Source organism: Chanodichthys erythropterus, chromosome 17 (genome assembly GCF_024489055.1).
Source record: "Chanodichthys erythropterus isolate Z2021 chromosome 17, ASM2448905v1, whole genome shotgun sequence".
NCBI lineage: Eukaryota > Metazoa > Chordata > Actinopteri > Cypriniformes > Xenocyprididae > Chanodichthys > Chanodichthys erythropterus.
Window position 1 is genome coordinate 22,423,029 of NC_090237.1, and position 16,217 is coordinate 22,439,245.

A 16,217-nucleotide genomic window follows, 5' to 3' on the forward strand; every position below is an offset into this window, starting at 1 on the left:
GTGGATTACTGTCTTCATGCCTTGTCTTCTGTCTGGAACCTGGTATCATCTCACCGCCACTCATCTGTCACCACGTCACGTCACCAGCCGACCATCTCAGTCCCTGCGTCACCTGAGTCCTGCACGTTTTCATTGACTGTGTTTCCATACTGCTTGTTGTTCAATAAACAGCGTTACTTGCTATTGCTTCCTGTAATCAATCATGACAGAACGATCTGACCACGCTACGGAAGCAGCAAGCACTCAGCAGTCTTCACTGGAGAATTTCGTCAACAGCAGTATTCGTCGAATGGAGTCGCAGGAGAGAAATCTCAACGAGACGGGAAGAGCCGTGCAGGCTCTCGTGGTGCAGGTATCCGAGCTCACCCAGCAAGTCCAGCTGCTTCGTGCTCCCGCTGCGCCACCCACACCGGCCGTTTCCCCACCCACACCAGCGAGCGTCGCCGCTTCGGAGCCCCGTCTTCCTGTACCCGAGGCTTATTCAGGTGAACCAGGATTTTGTAGAGCTTTTCTGACACATTTTACTATGCACTTTGCTCTGCAGCCCCGCACTTTCAGCACTGAACAAAGCAGAGTGGCTTTCGTATTGACGCTTTTGACGGGGAAGGCGTCGCTCTGGGGAACGGCGGTGTGGGAGAACCAAGACCCCTGCTGTACCTCGTTCCAGTCACTCTCCGCAGAAATGAAGAGAGTGTGCGATCGCTCAGTAGCGGGGAGAGAAGCCGCCAGACAGTTGGCGGAACTACGCCAAGGAGAGAAGTCGGTGTCTGATTATTCCATCGAATTTCGTACACTGGCGGCAGAGTGTCACTGGAACGAGGAGGCGCAGTGGGACATGTTCCTGCATGGGTTGGCTGACCGTGTCCAAAGGGAGATCTACACGCTGGACCTCCCCACCACATTTAATGGTCTCGTCGACCTGGCGCTTCGGGTGGATGCTCGGCTGATCAGGGCCGAGCGGAGAAGGCCAGCCCACAGGAGTGAGGAAGTCCTGAGGTCCAGCGGCGGGGACACGGTCAGTCCCATTCAAGATCATGAGCCCATGCAGGTGGGTCGAGCACGGCTTTCCCGGGAGGAGCGGGAGAGGCGGAGGTCCCAAGGACTTTGTTTATATTGTGGCAAGGCGGGACATTTCGCTTACAACTGCCCGTTAAAAGGGGCAAGCCCGGCAGTAAGTTTGAGGCTACGGTCGGGTGGGATCTCCGCTGGAAAGTCCTCAACCACATCCACCCTCCTCCCGGTGAGATTGGGATGGTCGCATCACCTTCACAACTGCAACGCACTTCTGGATTCCGGGGCAGAAGGTAACTTCATGGACCAATCTTTCGCCACCAAGTTCCACATTCCTTTCAGACCACTCACCGACAGAATTGCTGTTCACGCACTAAATGGACAGAGCCTTCCCACCATTTCTCACGTCACTGAAGATATCACCCTGATCACCGCTGGCAACCATTCTGAACGGATTAAATTTTTTATTTTTGATTCCCCTCACACCCCCGTCGTCCACACCCCCGTCGTCCTTGGTCATCCTTGGTTCACCAGACACAACCCCCGGGTAGACTGGGTCCAGAACTCCATTGTGGCCTGGAGTGAGGAGTGTCATAAGTCTTGTCTTGTCTCTGCTTGTTCGTCTGTTTCTGGTTCTGTCTTACAGGAGGAAGCAGTGGATCTGTCTACCGTGCCCGTTGAGTACCAGGACCTGAAGGAGGTGTTCAGTAAGTCCAGGGCTGCTTCTCTTCCTCCGCATCGTCCCTACGACTGTGCCATAGATCTAGTACCAGGGAAGTCTCCGCCTAAAGGCAAGTTATATTCACTTTCGGTTCCCGAAAGAGAGGCTATGGAGAAATATATTTCTGATTCACTAGCAGCCGGGTTCATTCGCCATTCCTCTTCTCCAGCGGGGGCGGGGTTCTTTTTTGTGGGGAAGAAGGATGGTTCCCTGCGACCTTGTATTGATTACCGGGGGATGAACAACATTACGGTAAAGAATACCTATCCTTTGCTTTTAATGTCTTCAGCCTTCGAGAGGTTGCAGGGAGCATCCGTCTTCACTAAATTGGATTTAAGAAATGCTTATCATTTGGTCCGCATCAGGGAGGGTGATGAATGGAAGACCGCCTTTAACAACCCTAGGGGGCACTTTGAATACTTGGTCATGCCGTTCGGGCTTTCCAACTCCCCAGCGGTCTTCCAGGCACTCGTCAATGACGTGCTGAGAGATATGGTCGATCAGTTCTTATATGTCTACCTGGACGACATATTGATTTTTTCATCATCTCTCCAGGAACACGTACAGCACATTCGACGAGTGCTTCAGAGGTTGCTAGTGAATGGGCTTTTTGTCAAGGCGGAGAAATGCGTTTTTCATGCACAGTCTGTTCCTTTCCTAGGATACATCGTGTCGACTGAGGGAGTATGCATGGACCCTGAGAAGGTTAAGGCTGTGGTAGATTGGCCAAGTCCAGATTCCCGTAAGGCCCTACAGAGGTTTCTGGGGTTTGCCAATTTTTACCGGCGTTTCATTCGCAACTTCAGCCAACTAGCCTCACCTCTGATCGCCTTGACCTCCCCCAAAACTACGTTCAGGTGGTCAGACGCAGCGGAGGCTGCGTTTGCTAAACTGAAGGCTCGCTTTGTTTCGGCCCCTATTCTCGTTGCCCCTGATCCATCACGGCAGTTTGTGGTGGAGGTCGACGCATCAGAGGTGGGGGTAGGTGCAGTGTTGTCCCAGCATTCTTCCGCAGACGATAAGATGCATCCGTGCGCGTTTTTTTCACATCGCTTATCTCCCGCTGAAAGTAACTACGACATTGGTAATCGGGAGTTGCTGGCAGTCAAGTTAGCGTTGGAAGAATGGCGCCACTGGTTAGAGGGTTCTGGGGTACCCTTTATCGTCTGGACCGATCATAAGAACCTAGAATACATCAGAACTGCCAAAAGATTGAACTCCAGGCAGGCTCGGTGGGCACTTTTTTTCGGACGTTTTGATTTTACTCTCTCGTACCGCCCGAGTTCCAAAAACATCAAACCCGACTCTTTGTCTCGTATTTTTGACCGTTCCGAACGCCCGTCTACTCCCGAGTGCATTTTTCCCGAGAGATTAGTTATCTCCACACTCACATGGGAGGTCGAATCGAGAGTCAAGTCGGCTCTAGAAGGGGTAACGCCTCCGCCCGAGTGCCCACCAAACCGATTATTTGTGCCGGAGGGATTACGGTCCAGCGTCATTCAGTGGGGTCATTGTTCCAACGTGGCATGTCATCCAGGAGTCAGTCGAACCAAGTTTTTGGTTAAGCAACGATTCTGGTGGCCTCTCATGGCTCGTGACGTTCGCGATTTTGTCTTGGCTTGCTCAGTCTGCGCCGTTGGTAAGACTTCCAATCGTGCCCCAGATGGGTTACTTCAACCGCTGTCAGTCCCTTCGAGACCCTGGTCCCATATCTCGCTAGATTTTGTGACCGCCCTCCCACCCTCCCAAGGGAACACGGTTGTTTTAACCGTAGTGGACCGGTTCTCGAAGGCGGCTCATTTTATTCCCTTGCCCAAATTACCCTCAGCCAAGAAGACAGCGGTTACGATCATTGACCATGTCTTTCGGATTCATGGCCTCCCGGTAGACGTGGTCTCTGACAGGGGTCCCCAATTCGTTTCCAAATTTTGGCAGGAATTCTGTAGATTGCTGGGGGCGACTGTTAGTCTGTCGTCTGGGTTTCACCCCCAGAGCAATGGTCAGACTGAGAGAGCCAATCAGGATTTGGAGTGAACGTTGCGATGTATGGTCTCCAAGAATCCTTCCTCTTGGAGTCAACAACTCTCAATGGTGGAGTACGCACACAACACTTTACCAGTGTCGTCCACGGGCCTATCTCCGTTTGAATGCAGTGTAGGTTACCAGCCACCTATTTTTCCCAGTCTGGAATCCGAGGTCGCGGTCCCATCTGCCCACGCCTTTGTCCAGAGGTGCCACCGAACTTGGACGAGAGCCCGAGAGACTCTCCTCCAAGTGAGGGAACGCACCAAGGCCAAGGCCGATCGCCACCAGTCAAGGCCTCCGGTTTACGTCGTCGGTCAAAAAGTGTGGCTTTCTACTAAGGACATTCCTCTCCGATCCGTTTCTAAGAAGCTTGCTCCTAAATTTATTGGCCCGTTCCCTGTCACCAAGATCATTAGTCCGGTGGCAGTCCGCCTCAAACTTCCTCCAGTGTACAGGAGGATTCATTCCGTCTTCCATGTCTCCAAAATTAAACCTGTTTTTCATTCTGAGATTAATCCGCCAGCCCCGGTTCCCCCACCGCCGCGTCTCGTAGATGGGGAACCATCTTATTCGGTAAATCATATTCTGGACTCTAGGCGGAGGGGACGCGGATTTCAGTACTTGGTGGACTGGGAAGGTTACGGTCCGGAGGAGAGGAGTTGGGTTCCTGCCAGGGACATTCTGGATCACACCCTTATCGATGATTACAATCGACAGGTAAGGGAGTCGGGGAATGCCAGGAGGCATTCCTAGGAGGAGGGGTACTGTCACGGTTCGCAGATGCATTGTTTCCTTCTTGTCGCGTGCTCTGTGTTATGACAGCAGTGGGTGTGTTTGTGTTTGTGTGCGAGTGTGTTTGTGGGTGTGCCCAGGCCACGTGGGTGATCAGTGGACCCAGCTGCCACTCATCACTCTTACCACCTGCTGCTCATTCCCTCAGTCTTTAAATACTCACCTCATTCATCTCTCCATTGTCAGATCGTTGTTTGGTGTCCTGTTCGTGGTTGTCTTGTCTGTTCCTGACCGGAGTCCCAGTTGTTCATCATCTTCCTGTGGATTACTGTCTTCGTGCCTTGTCTTCTGTCTGGAACCTGGTATCATCTCACCGCCACTCATCTGTCACCACGTCACGTCACCAGCCGACCATCTCAGTCCCTGCGTCACCTGAATCCTGCACGTTTTCATTGACTGTGTTTCCATACTGCTTGTTGTTCAATAAACAGCGTTACTTGCTATTGCTTCCTGTAATCAATCATGACAAGTTCATATTTTGTTAATGATTTGAAATAGGCTATGTTATTTAAATGCGAATGTGCAAGGCTACAAGCAGTTCTTGAGATTTGAAGTTTGTTTGCATTACTGTTGCACACGATAGGAATAGTAAAACGCGATGATCACCGTTCGCTTGCATTAACTTCACCCACTCTGCTTCTGATGACTGGGGTCACTCGTTGTTTTTTCACCTTATTTCCGGCTCATACTTTTCAAGTTACAAAACACGCACAGCGCTGACTGACTCCCAACACGGCTGGGTGATTTCTGAATCAAATCGGCTCGGGTATACACACAATGTTAATCAGACCTGGGAATCGAAGTAATAGATTAGGACCCGACCCGGACCCGGCTCCGGCTGACCATTTCAAATATAGTCCCGAACCCGTACAGGTCCCGGGTCGGGTCCCAGGTCCTCGGGTCTCGGGTCTTCTTTGTAGACCTCTAGTGCAGACATAAAATGGATATCAAGTATGTGGACGTCAAATTGACTTAAAAAAAATTATTATTATTATTATTTTTTTTTTTTTTTTACATCAATTGGACATCAGTGAATGGATATCAACAATGTCCAACAGCGTTTTTGGAAATCTACTTGCCCCACCTTTAAAGTAACTTGTACACCTTAACAGTTTTGTATTATCAGAATGGCAATGGCTAAATGCATTGCATATTTTACTGAGCAAATGTATATTTTTGTGCATATTTTTTTTATTAAAGGACAAGGTGGTTAATTAGCAAGTTGTTTATTATATGTGACAACATAGTGGATGCCATTAATGAAATCTCTCCAGGTCTCATGACATAGGCCTACTAAAATTCCCAAAAAGACCAATAAACAACACACGTGTTACTGTTATTATAAGCGTTGTGAATAATGTTTTCATACTGGCAGTTTAGTTTGAAACAGGGCACGATTCACATGAAAATTTGGTAATGTGAAAGCTGTCATGCGGACCCATACAATAGAAGCTATAGTCATTCACTCTGCTGCACATAATAGCACCAAATTAAAAGACAAAATAAGTAGGTCTGTATTCACTGCACTCATAAAAGTATAGGCAAAAAGTACCTGGATGACCAACTACTTCCAGCGAGATTCTGAAGTGTGCATACCATTCACGGAGGCAAGTTAGCGATGGAAGGGCATAAAAAAGTAGCATAATAAACACAGCCTAAACGGAACACCCTAAGACCTTGATCACTTGGAGTCTGCTACCCCAGATTTAGCGAGGTTTGCGAGTGTATATCTAAAAGTGGAATTAAATGTAGCCCAGGGTTCGACAGAATCAAGTGAGTGCAGAACTAGACCAATGCTGTGGGGGGTGCCAGAAACAAACACACTCGGATTCAGACTGCAGTAAACATGCCCTGTGTGAAAGCCCCCTTAAAGTACTACGAACAAGTGTTAAATATTGCACCCTTGCTGTCATGGCAACCAGTATGTTATGTTATCAGTTCAATATCACTACATTTTTTCCTTTTTTGAATCAATAAACCCCCTTTTCTATTCAAGAAAACATGCTAGTCGCCAAGATGCCATGAATTCAAAATTGACAAAATTTGATCAAAAATATTTTTATTTTAATGCAAGTTACTGCAACATTTCTGATGTTTTTTTTTTTCAGTACTGGAATTAATTAGTATATGAATGATATGCATGTGTGTGTGTCAAATCTATGCAAGAATCTGTGCTATGACATTTCCAGCTTGTGACAATTATCATGCATGTTCACATCTTTTGTCTTTAGGGGATATAATGTGGATGAGGTCAGTAGGATGGCTGTCTATATAAGACAAAAGAGTTTCAACTTGATCTTGTAGTTGACATGATACTGTAGTGTCTTCTTTTTGAGAGATATTAATCAAGGGTATATGAGGTGAGTGACATACTGACAAATGTTTTAAGGCTTATTTTTCATTTCATAAAGGGTCAATTTGGGGATTTAGTGAGATGAATGTCAAAGTACTACTTTTCTCTTATTTTCCACAGATTCCAGAGTCATAATGGAGAACTTATCCATCATAGTTAGTTTTGAGCTAACCCTGGATCCATTTTACATCCCTCCAGGAGCAAAATATCCCATATTTCTTTTGGGCCTCTTCATCTACATGTTCATTGCCTTTTGTAATTTGACCCTGTTGCTCCTCATCATTATGACACAAAGTCTCCATAAGCCAATTTACTTCATTATGTTCAGTCTTCCTCTGAATGATTTTGTTGGAATCACTTCCATGCTTCCCAAGGTTCTCTCTGACATTGTTATGGAAACCAATAATACATACTACCCCCTCTGTGTGCTTCAGGGTTTTCTGATCCACATGTATGGGGGTGGTGTTTTGTTCATCCTGGCTGCCATGGCTTTTGATCGCTATATTGCCATTTGCATGCCTCTGCGATACAATGCTCTCATGACACCAAGGTTTGTGATGGGAATTGTTTCTATTGTATGGGGCCTTGATCTTTTTTTCATTGTTTTGCTGTTTTCCTTACAGGGCAAGTATTCCAGATGTAGATCTATCATTTTGAATGTGTTTTGTGACAATCCCTCTCTGCTTAAGCTGACATGTGACAATACCACAGTTAGTAACATCATAGGCTTGTTCACCACAGCCATGATGCAGATTATTAGTGTTTGCATTCAAGTATTTTCCTATGTGAAGATTTTGATTGCCTGCTTGGCCACGAGTAGGTCTGATGCCAAGAGAAAGGCCATCAACACCTGTGTTTCTCAATTGGCCATTTTCATCATATATGAGGTTGTTGGAACTTTCACCATCTTGTCACACAGGTTCAAAAACATAAACGCAGACATGCAAAAGATTATGGGGATGCTCATTTTTCTAGTGTCTCCACTTCTGAATCCAATAGTTTATGGATTGAACAGTCATGAATTACGGAATAATGTGCTAAAACTCATACGCAGGAAAATCTCTAAAATGTAAAATATCTGTAAAATGTATTTTTGTCACTTATGCCAAGAAGTCCAATAAAACTCTTTAAATATTAGTGTTATTAGTGCAGAATTATAAAAGTGTAGCGGGGTTTAAAAACAATATTACTTTACGCATTTTTAATCACAACAAAATGCACTTCGCCTAAAATACATTTAATCTGCTAAATACAGTTCATTTTTCAGGTTGATAGTTTGACATTTGCTAATCCTAATCTTATATAAACAAAATTTCATCTGGACTTCATTAAACTTGTATTTCATTGAAGAAAATATCATTAATGAAAAATGTATTACACTTTTGGGGGCCTCAGAGATTGGAGGTATAAAACAGTGGTACAAAACATGAATTTTCACGATTCTGATGTACACACTGATACGTTCTGCAAACTGTTTATTTTGATTCCTTTTGTGCACAGACTGCACACACCATTACTATTAACTTTTTTATATTTCCGAAAAGTTCATATGTAAATGAGCATCGCAAAACAGAGAGTTAAAGTTTTAATATCTACTGGGTTTTGTTCAGGTCAGATGAACATGTTAAATGAATTTGATGTAAAAATTCAGTGGTACATTTAGAAAACCTTTATTTTTTATACTTTTTTTTTTTTTTTTTTTTTAACTAAAATGTACATTATTGGTGTCTCTGGGCCCCTGGACATAAAACAGTCCATCTCAATCTATAACAGTCCAAAAGAGATTGTGGTTTGTCATATTTTATTTCTATAACAATAGATTCATAATTACTAGGGAGCATTACTTTCAGTGGAAACTCATAACTTTACTGTGGGAAAAAAGAGTGCTGTCATGCTTTGGCCTAAATGTTGAGCAAATATACTTTCAAACTTTTTAATATAATGTCCATATACTGTAAGCATAATTGTTGATGTAATTGCCTTTTGTATCACTGATTTCAAGGCATATATTCACAGAGTTGGGTAGACTATCCAAAAACTGTACTCAAGTAAAAGTTTCTTATAGAAATATTTACTTGAGTAAAAGTAATAATCATAATAGTTACTTGAGCTGATCATCGCTACTGAACATCTGGACACAAACAACAATCAACTAGGACTGATATTTTTTGGCCTGTTGTCCAAAATGTAATCAAATGTACATTTCTGCTGGGGTGTGCAAATTCTAAGCAAAGGCATTCCTTTTCAAGACAAACAGGTCGCCCGCCACTGCACAATACCCACAAATTGAGGGTTGGCGGGTGTCCATTTCATACACTGTTAACAATGGTAGCCTATTTAATGTATAAATTAAGGTATCCAAAAAAACTGGTAATGTCATACTTTGTAGTAGGTAGTGGTATCGTGCACTTAGAGTAGTAATCTTTTTGTTTTAAAACGTATTACCTGAAATTAAATTGACAGCATACGCAGATCTTCAACTAGGTCTAATTGTCACGGAATCTATGAGGGAATACTCAATCGCAGAATGAGTGTTGACAGGTTTATTGACAAGACAAGTGATTAGACAAGATATTGAGGGAGAGGTGGTGATAACAGTCCAAACAATAGGGAGGTTGGAGGCACAAAGACAGGCAGAAAGAAAGAGAGACCGCTGTGTCAAGCCCTGGGTGACAGAAGGAAACAGCGTGGACCAGGAATGATCTCAAAACACATGTAGACACACTGCATGGGCACAATAAGGCACAGCATTGGTCTTGCTTCTTGGTAGAAACTGTGAGTGGCCAGGGAACCTCTGCCTGCAGGACAAGACAAGACAAGACAAGAGACTGATAGCGGAAACCAATGCTAAGCAAAGATTAGAACTACTACTAAAGTAGTAAGCTGACATTTCCTATTACAACTCTGAATAAGAAACCACTTGATTCAGTGCGTGCAAGGAACAAATATTTTTAACTGATTCGCAAAATGATTTATGCAGTTTTGCTAACTTGTTTGATGAAGTCTTTGAACAGAATCAACTCAGAGGGATTCATTTGTGTATGGGGCATCACTCATGCCCCAGAAAAAAAGAGACAGCGCGCTTGGAACAAACTGTATTTCTTAACATATATTGCATTAAAATAAAGTAATGAGAGGAACATCGCCCAGTCTAATGAAGTAAAAGTTATTTTTTTTCCCATTAGAAATTAGGGCTGGGACAATAAATCGATGCATCACAAATCAAGAAGTGATTCTGGATCTATTCTGAGATTTTACAAATACATTGCTATTCTCTCTCAAATAGATTCTAAGCTTAGTTTTTAACAGTAGATGGCTCTACGTGCTTTATGATGAATCCTATCTGGAGTGGATAGAGAGATGTCGAATATGGACTGGAGAGTTGGAGATGACGACACCGTTCTTGATGACTCCCACAGTGAGGAAAGGATCTGCATATCCACAAGGTGTAAATCCACAAACTCTGCAAAAGGACGATGATCCTTCCCCAACAGCAGCATCTGGTTGAGGATTTCATCCATACTGGCTCGGATCTTGAGTTTTCCGAAGCAGCACTTATATTAAGGGTCCCCAGTATATATTTACTATGCGGAACAGAGCAGATGGGAATTTCCCTTTTTCTTTTGTTCCTATCATCATGTGCAAACTAATTATGTGTGTTTGCAAGCTATATTTTATGATTCTTTTTGTGTTTGAGATTCTAATAGTAATATTCAGCCTGTCATTAAGACTTTGTATACTGTCTGGTTGTTTCTTGGCTGCATTTACTTTTGAGAAATTAAATGAAATATTTGTCTTGTTTTGAGAAGTTAGATGCCTGTATGAAAATACTATATTCAGCCTTCAATCCAGACCGAGTTTTCTTGTCTGGTTGGTTTTTGGCTGCATTTAATTTTGAGGAATTCAATGGTAAATACTCATCTGATTTTGAGAAGTTAAATGTCCGTATTAATACACTATATTCAGCCTTTCATCCAGACCATTTTTGCTTGTCTGGTTGATATTTGGCTGCATTTAATTTTGAGGAATTTAATGATAAATATTAATCTAAATGTTATAATATGTTGCTGCAGCTGTCCAACTCCAAAGAGGTCCAAATGCTGAGCATCGAGTTGGGGGAAATTGAAGATTCACCATCTCAATCCCCTGTGTAAAGGAGCTTGTTGAGATTTTAACTCAGTCCATGACCAAGTTATACATCATATGGCAGGCCGAGAGACGGGATGCTCGTTCAAAAAGCAAATTAGACAAACTTTTTCCTCTTATCAAAATTATGGGGCCTTCCATTCTTTCCCGATCTGCACTATGAGATTTCGAGATCGCAGATTTAATTCAACTAAATATATGCAAATATAAGGAGGCTGAAAGAGCATGGGTATGGGGTGACTCTGTAGGTGGAACAGACGCTTCTTCAGACTTGGCAGTTCTAGGATTTGATCTTCAGGGGGGGCTTGTGAGAGTCTGTAGCAAGAGACCATCGCCTAAACAGCGCCTCTTTAAATCGGCATCACTATATTACTATATAGTAATTAGGGGTGGAATGGTTCTCGGTAAAAAAATTTACTTTGCACCGTAGTTCATCCCGAATCTGACAACGCATCTAATAATATGGTATGTTGAAAACAAAACAACAACGTGTAAAACAGACAGACGGATTCAGCTAATGTATTTTTCAGTCGATGGATATGCATTCTGGTTTCCCAATACGTTACAACAGCGATGATCAAAAGAACATGGACAAAACAGTCACTCTTTGTAAACAAATGTTCAATGATGTGACGAATGTTCTATGACCAGTCATTTACGCCGTCATAACTTGGGAGTTGATAGCGTGAGACCTGAACATCTCATGTTGATATCTGTTTTTAAACTAAACTCATTTAAACCTTGCCAATTTAAACATTCATCCGTAAGACGTGAAAGAGATCTTGCGCGTGAGAGGAGATCTGTGCATACTCATGCAAAGCGCATACATGGAGAGCTGCGTCACAGCATGCAAATACTTTCACACAAATTCTCTTTCAAGTCTTGCACCTGAACGGACAAATTCATGCAAAAATTATGTCAACATGCCCATCTTGGCGAGTATCCTAACAAACATAGTAGGTTATGTCTTAAGAGAAAAAGGAGACAGACAACACATGTGTATCAGTATTAGTGTACTGGATCTTTGAATTATGTCTTAAAGGGACAGCATTCTAATATTCCTGCTCTCTGTGTTTTTAATGTTAATCAAATGACAAAAGATGAAGAAATCACTCTTGACTGAATAGCTTTTGTAACTTCAATAATTTGTCATCTTTATTTAATTATTCAAAGAAGTTTATATGCAGTGTTATTTTATATTTGATTACTTTGTTCAATTTCTGTACCTGAAAGCGACTGTTAGATAGCAAGCAGGTGACCCGGATACCCCAGCAGTGGATCAACAACTATGGTGAGGGGACTACAGGTCTCTGTTCCCTCCTTCAGGGAACAAGGGTTACACGCTTAAACCGAGACGTTCCCTTTCTTTCAGTCACTCTCGACGTTTAGTCAGAGGAGACCGACAAATTGGGATCCCTTCCAAAACGCCATAGGTGCCACCCTTCCAGTGCCCTGCGTAAGCCTCCTGATCCCTCCATACCTCTGGGAGGTGGGATAGGGCTTATGCAGAGAAGGCGATCACTGCACACTCAGTGAACTTGGATACCCCTTCCATAGGAAAAGGAACACTGCGGAGACCACATCCTCCACAGGAGGTTCTCAGTGGCAAATACACATATGGACTAACCCTGAAGTCTCTGAGGTAGCTCTCACCCAATGGGAGGAGGGTACACCAGGCAGAGATGGCAGAGCGGGCTCTGCCAAGGGGAAGACACAGGTTTCCGATTAGGAGCTGAACTGTGGAAATACACATATGGGATCCCCTCAGGGTCACTGCATATGGGTACCCAGTCCAGCATCTTAATTTATTGCCACGATCTTGCTGAAAGGTTTGGTGTTTCAAATCCTGGTGTTATGATAAATTCACAACTGCAAATTCAGGTTCCCTTTCAGTTGGTCACGTTCGACGTGCGTCAGAAGTGGCCGACAAATTGGGATATCACTAGAGAGCCCTATCAGCTTCGAGTGAACTAAAACAAGCCAATGGAATTGGCGTGCGATATTTGCATAATGCGCACTGCCTCCGACAGGTGTATATAAATAGGAAGAAGATGCAATCGCACTCTGTCTTTCCTCCAGCCGAGATGAAGTCAGGGTTCTACAGCCCCTACTTCATTGTACCAAAGAAGGGCAGTGGGCTACGGCCAATCCTGGATCTGCGCGTTTTGAACCGGTACCTTCACAAGTTGCCGTTCAAGATGCTCATGCAGAAGCACATTTTCGAATGCATCCGTCCCCAGTATTGGTTTGCAGCGATCGACCTAAAGGACACGTACTTTCATGTCTCGATTCTGCCTCGCCACAGACCCTTCCTACGGTTTGCATTCGAGGGTCGAGCATATCAGTACAAAGTCCTACCCTTCGGGCTGGCCCTGTCGCCCCGCGTCTTCACGAAGGTTGCAGAGGCGGCCATTGTTCCCCCTCAAGGAACAAGGCGTTCTTATTCTCAACTACCTGGTTGATCCTGGCCAGCTCGCGAGCGCAGTTGTGCGAACACAGGGATATGGTTTTAGCTCACCTCAGCCGGTTGGGGCTTCGGGTCAACTGGGACAAGAGCAAACGCTCCCCTGGGCAGAGGATCTCTTATCTCGGTCTCAAGCTAGACTCGGTCGCCCGGACTGCGCGCCTCACCGAAGAACGCGTCCAGACGGTGTTGACCTGCCTGAGCACACTCAAGCGCAGGACAGCGGCCCCACTTAAACTATTTCAGAGGCTCCTGGGGCATATGGCATCTGCAGCCGCGGTAACGCCGCTTGGATTGCTCCATATGAGGCCACTTCAACACTGGCTTCGCGGCCGGGTCCCGAGATGGGCGTGGCAGCGCGGTACGCTCCGTGTTCCCGTGAGACCTAGCTGCTGACGCACCCTCACCCGGTGGTCGGACCCCTCATTCCTGCTGGCTGGAGTGCCCCTGGAACAGGTGTCCAGGCATGCTGTGGTCTCCACAGACGCCTCTGCCACTGGATGGGGGGCCACGTACAGCACTGCGGCCGTTGCGTACATCAACTATCAAGGTGGTCTACGCTCCCGTCGCATGTCGCAACTCACCCGCCATCTCTTGCTGTGGAGTCAGAAGCCTCTGAGGTCCCTTCGGGCCACTCATGTCCCAGGTGTCCTCAACCGTGCAGCCGACGAGCTCTCACGGCAGCCTCCACTTGCGGGCGAGTGGCGGCTCCACCCCCAGGCGGTCCAGCTGATTTGGCAGCATTTCGGCGAGGCCCAGGTAGACCTGTTTGCCTCCCCAGAAACTGCCCACTGCCAGTGGTTCTATTCCCTGACCGGCGGCACGCTCGGCATGGATGCCCTGGCACACAGCTGGCCCCAGGGTCTGCGCAAATATGCGTTTCCCCCAGTGAGCCTTCTTGCACAACTCCTGTGCAAGGTCAGGGAGGACGGGGAGCAGGTCTTGTTAGTGGCACCGTACTGGCCCACTCGGACCTGGTTCTCGGACCTCATGCTCCTCGCGACAGCCCCTCCCTGGCCGATTCCTCTGAGGAAGGGACTCCTGACTAAGAGACGGGGCACCCTATGGCATCCGCGTCCCGAGCTGTGGAACCTCCATGTGTGGTCCCTAGACGGGATGCGGAGGTTCTGAGTGATCTCCCGCAAGCGGTAGTAGACACCATCACTTCCACTAGAGCTCCTTCCACTAGGAGCCTCTACGCGCTGAAGTGGAACCTATTCGTTGAATGGTGCGCCTCTCGCCAAGAGGACCCCCGATCATGCTCGGTCAGATCTGTGCTTTTGCAAGAAGGGTTGGCGCGAAGGCTGTCTCCCTCCACCATGAAGTTGTATGTTGCCGCTATCGCTGCACATCACCACGCAGTTGAGGGTAAGTCCCTGGGGAAACACGATCTGATCGTCAGGTTCCTGAGGGGGGCAAGGAGATTGAATCCTTCTCGCACTTCCTCCATACCCTCTTAGGATCTGACCCTGGTCCTTACATCTCTCTGGGGTCATCCCTTCGAGCCTCTGCAGTCAGTCGAGTTAAAAGCACTGTTAGGGAGACCGTCCTCCTGGTTGCATTGGCTTCGCTTAAAAGGGTAGGGGATCTGACTGGCTTCGCTTAAGAGGGTAGGGGATCTGCATGCATTTTCGGTCGACGAATCGTGCCTAGAGTTCGGGCCCGGTGACTCTCACGTCATCCTGAGACCCCGGCCCGGATATGTGCCCAAGGTTCCTACCACTCCCTTCAGAGATCAGGTAGTGAACCTGCAAGCGCTGCCCTCGGAGGAGGCAGACCCAGCCCTAGCTTTGCTCTGTCCCGTCCGCGCTCTGCGTGTGTACGTGGATAGAGCGTGAAGCTTCAGGACCTCAGATCAGCTCTTCGTCTGTTACGGAGGCCAGCAGAAGGGAAAGGCTGTCTCCAAGCAGAGGATGGCCCACTGGATAATGGATGCCATCGCCTTGGCGTATGAATCCCAGGGCGTGCCTTGCCCGCTCGGGTTGAGAGCCCACTCCACCAGAGGGGTGGCCTCTTCCTGGGCGCTGGCAAATGGCACCTCGCTGACAGATATCTGTAGAGCTGCGGGCTGGGTGACACCTAACACGTTCGCTTGATTCTATAGCCTACGTGTAGAGCCGGTATCTTCCCGTGTACTCGCTTCCACTAGCCGGTAGACGCGTTGAACCCGCTCTAAGTGTCGGCTTGAAATGCCATTCCTGCCCCCTGGGCCAGATGCGTGCATATTTTGACTCCAGTCGTGTTCCCTGCTTGGCGAACCCTGCCGAGTTCCTCCGCCTTCCCCTTCGGCTCGGACATTGAAGGAGGGAACGGAGACGTACGTCCTGTCGCCACAGTTTCTGTACCCTCGCTGCTGCACGGACACCAGTTGTCTCCTCAGCGAAAAACAGAGTGCGATTGCATCTGCTTCCTAATTATATACACCTGTCGGAGGCGGTGCGCATTATGCAAATATCGCACGCCAATTCCATTGGCTTGTGTTAATTCACTCGAAGCTGATAGGGCTCTCTAGCGATATCCCAATTCGTATACCGAGACGGTTTCTGGAATACCTTCGTCCAGGTGATGAAGTAATTGCAGACAGACGTTTCACCATGAAACTATGAAAGGAAGGTGAAACCTGTCATTCCAGCATTCACCAAGAGAGGCATGCAACTCTCAGAAGAAGACACCAGGCACATCGCCAATGTACATGTCCACATTGA

The 16,217-nt window shown here is 46.3% G+C and overlaps 1 protein-coding gene across 1 annotated transcript; it reads left to right on the forward strand.

Annotated features, from left to right (window-relative positions):
- Positions 1-7,036: 7,036 nt before the first annotated feature.
- On the forward strand, positions 7,037-7,975 carry or71aq2 (odorant receptor, family 71, subfamily AQ, member 2). Its single transcript, XM_067366148.1, has one exon. The coding sequence runs from the start codon at positions 7,037-7,039 to the stop codon at positions 7,973-7,975; it is 939 nt and encodes a 312-aa protein (XP_067222249.1).
- Positions 7,976-16,217: the final 8,242 nt, after the last annotated feature.

Coding starts and splice junctions, on each gene's coding strand:
- or71aq2 (XM_067366148.1), top strand. CDS start 7,037: ATGGAGAACTTATCCATCATAGTTAGTTTTGAGCTAACCCTGGATCCA.